This window comes from Narcine bancroftii, chromosome 2 (assembly GCF_036971445.1).
Source record: "Narcine bancroftii isolate sNarBan1 chromosome 2, sNarBan1.hap1, whole genome shotgun sequence".
Lineage (NCBI taxonomy): Eukaryota > Metazoa > Chordata > Chondrichthyes > Torpediniformes > Narcinidae > Narcine > Narcine bancroftii.
In genome coordinates, this window is record NC_091470.1 from 361,381,829 (window position 1) to 361,383,747 (window position 1,919).

At 46.5% G+C, this 1,919-nt stretch overlaps 1 protein-coding gene across 1 annotated transcript; it reads right to left on the reverse strand.

Moving 5' to 3' along the window:
• Nucleotides 1-607: 607 nt before the first annotated feature.
• LOC138753130 (melanocortin receptor 5-like) lies at nt 608-1,636 on the reverse strand. The gene has a single exon (XM_069915706.1). It carries the CDS (start codon nt 1,634-1,636, stop codon nt 608-610), a length of 1,029 nt encoding a protein of 342 aa, XP_069771807.1.
• Nucleotides 1,637-1,919: the final 283 nt, after the last annotated feature.

Here is a 1,919-nt window from a genome sequence, read left to right on the forward strand (position 1 = left end):
ACAGTGTGGTACGGTCGCTGCAGAGAAATGGATCAGAGGTCAATCCACAGGACCAGAAGAGCGGCAAAGAGGATCACTAGAGTCTCCTTTCCCCCACCACTGATGTGATCTACCAGGATCATTCTCTGAAGAGGGCATGCAGAATTACTGAGGACCCCTTCCACCCTGCACACACCTGTTCCCTTCGGGGAAGAGATACAGGAGTTACAGACCCAGCACGACCAGGCTGAGGTACAGTTTCTTCCCACCGGGAGTGAGAATGCTGAACGACCAAAAGAATTTCTCATACTAACCTTCCAAGACTCTCAAATGTACAAAACAGTATTTATTTATTTATCTGTTGTAGATGAAATGCTTGTCCTGCATATGCATTGTTTGTTTGTATATGTGCTACGTCTAGTTGTGTGTCTGGCCACGAGGAGCGGAGAACGATGCTTCGTCAGGTTGTACTTGTGCACTCAGGCAACAATAAAATTGACTTCTACAATGGACCTTTATGCTCATATCTCTGAAGGACTCAAACCCCCATCAAACTGACTCCAAAGGAAAGGGTTCTCCAGCACTTTCACATGCTCCTCCTGAGTTGAGTGAACCCAGAGTGGATCACCTAAACATTCAAAAATCTGGCTGATGGACGGAAGTAATTTCGTCTGTGGAGGGAACAGAACATCTTCTTGAAAGTTCTGCACAGCACCGGATCTCGGAATGCATAGATAAGAGGGTCAATGACTGAGTGACATATGATAAAAATGAGATCAATTTGAAAAAGGGACATGAAACAGGTGCAATATGGATCCAAAGGACAGAACCAGTAGAGGGTCAAATGTAAGGACAATGGAGCCCAGCAGGTAATGAAGACCCCAAGGAGGATCGTTAATGTGAGAGCTCCTTTAAAATTAACCTTCTGATGGAGTTTGTGACCCGGAAGTATTCTAATGCGCTTGGCGTGCATCTGAGCCAAGAGGAACATATAAAGGTAAAGGGACAGGATAAGAATTAAAGTTACGAGGAACAGTGCGACAAAGAAGCTGACGATGCCGTGACTCTTGTTATAAACAATCATGGTGATACCACTGAAAGTGCAAAAGACCCAGATCCCTGCAATGGCTGAAACCACTCGCCTCCCCGTCATGATGTGGTGGTATCGCAGGGCGTGGAAAATTGTGATGTACCTGTCCATTGTGATGGCAGCTAAGTTAAAAATGGAGGCGAGGAAAGAAATGCATGTTAGTGAGTCAAATGCACTGTCCAGTTTGTACAGGGTGGTATTTGTGAACAGACCCTTGTTGTGGTTTGCTAGCGACATGGTCACTGCCTCCCAAGCATTGGACAGGCTGAGCAGGAAGTCTGAAGCTGCTAAACTGCAGATGAAGAAGTACATCGGGATGTGGAGATTCCTGTTCTTGATCACCGCCAGGACCACCAGCAGGTTTTCCGCCAGGCTTATCCCTGCCAGGATGAGATACACCTCGGTAGGGATCTTGATTTGAGAACATTCCTTCGTGGCACTCAGGTTTGTTTGGCCGCTGGTCTCCAATGCTGCCTCCGTCCCATTCAGCAGCACAAGGGAGATGGCGGAACATGGATTGGGAGAGAGGGTTTGATTGGACCTCAGTGGAATGCCAAATCCCACCATGGCACATCGACTCAACCTCCTTCAGGGAACATGCAAGGGGAATTACTCTTCAACGAGGAGAACGAAGTACCTTCTTGAGGTGAAAGGCCTTGCTACAGCTTTGCAGGATATCAGGAAACAGAAGCAATACCTGAAAGAAAGCACAACAAAATGATATTACTTTAAGTTGACGGAGCACATTATTTCCATCAGGCTGTATTTGGAGTACGGCTTGGGCCTCAGAATCGTGGAAAAGGCACAGAAGAATTAAAGGAAGAGTGTCAAGGATGATGCTAAGAGATTA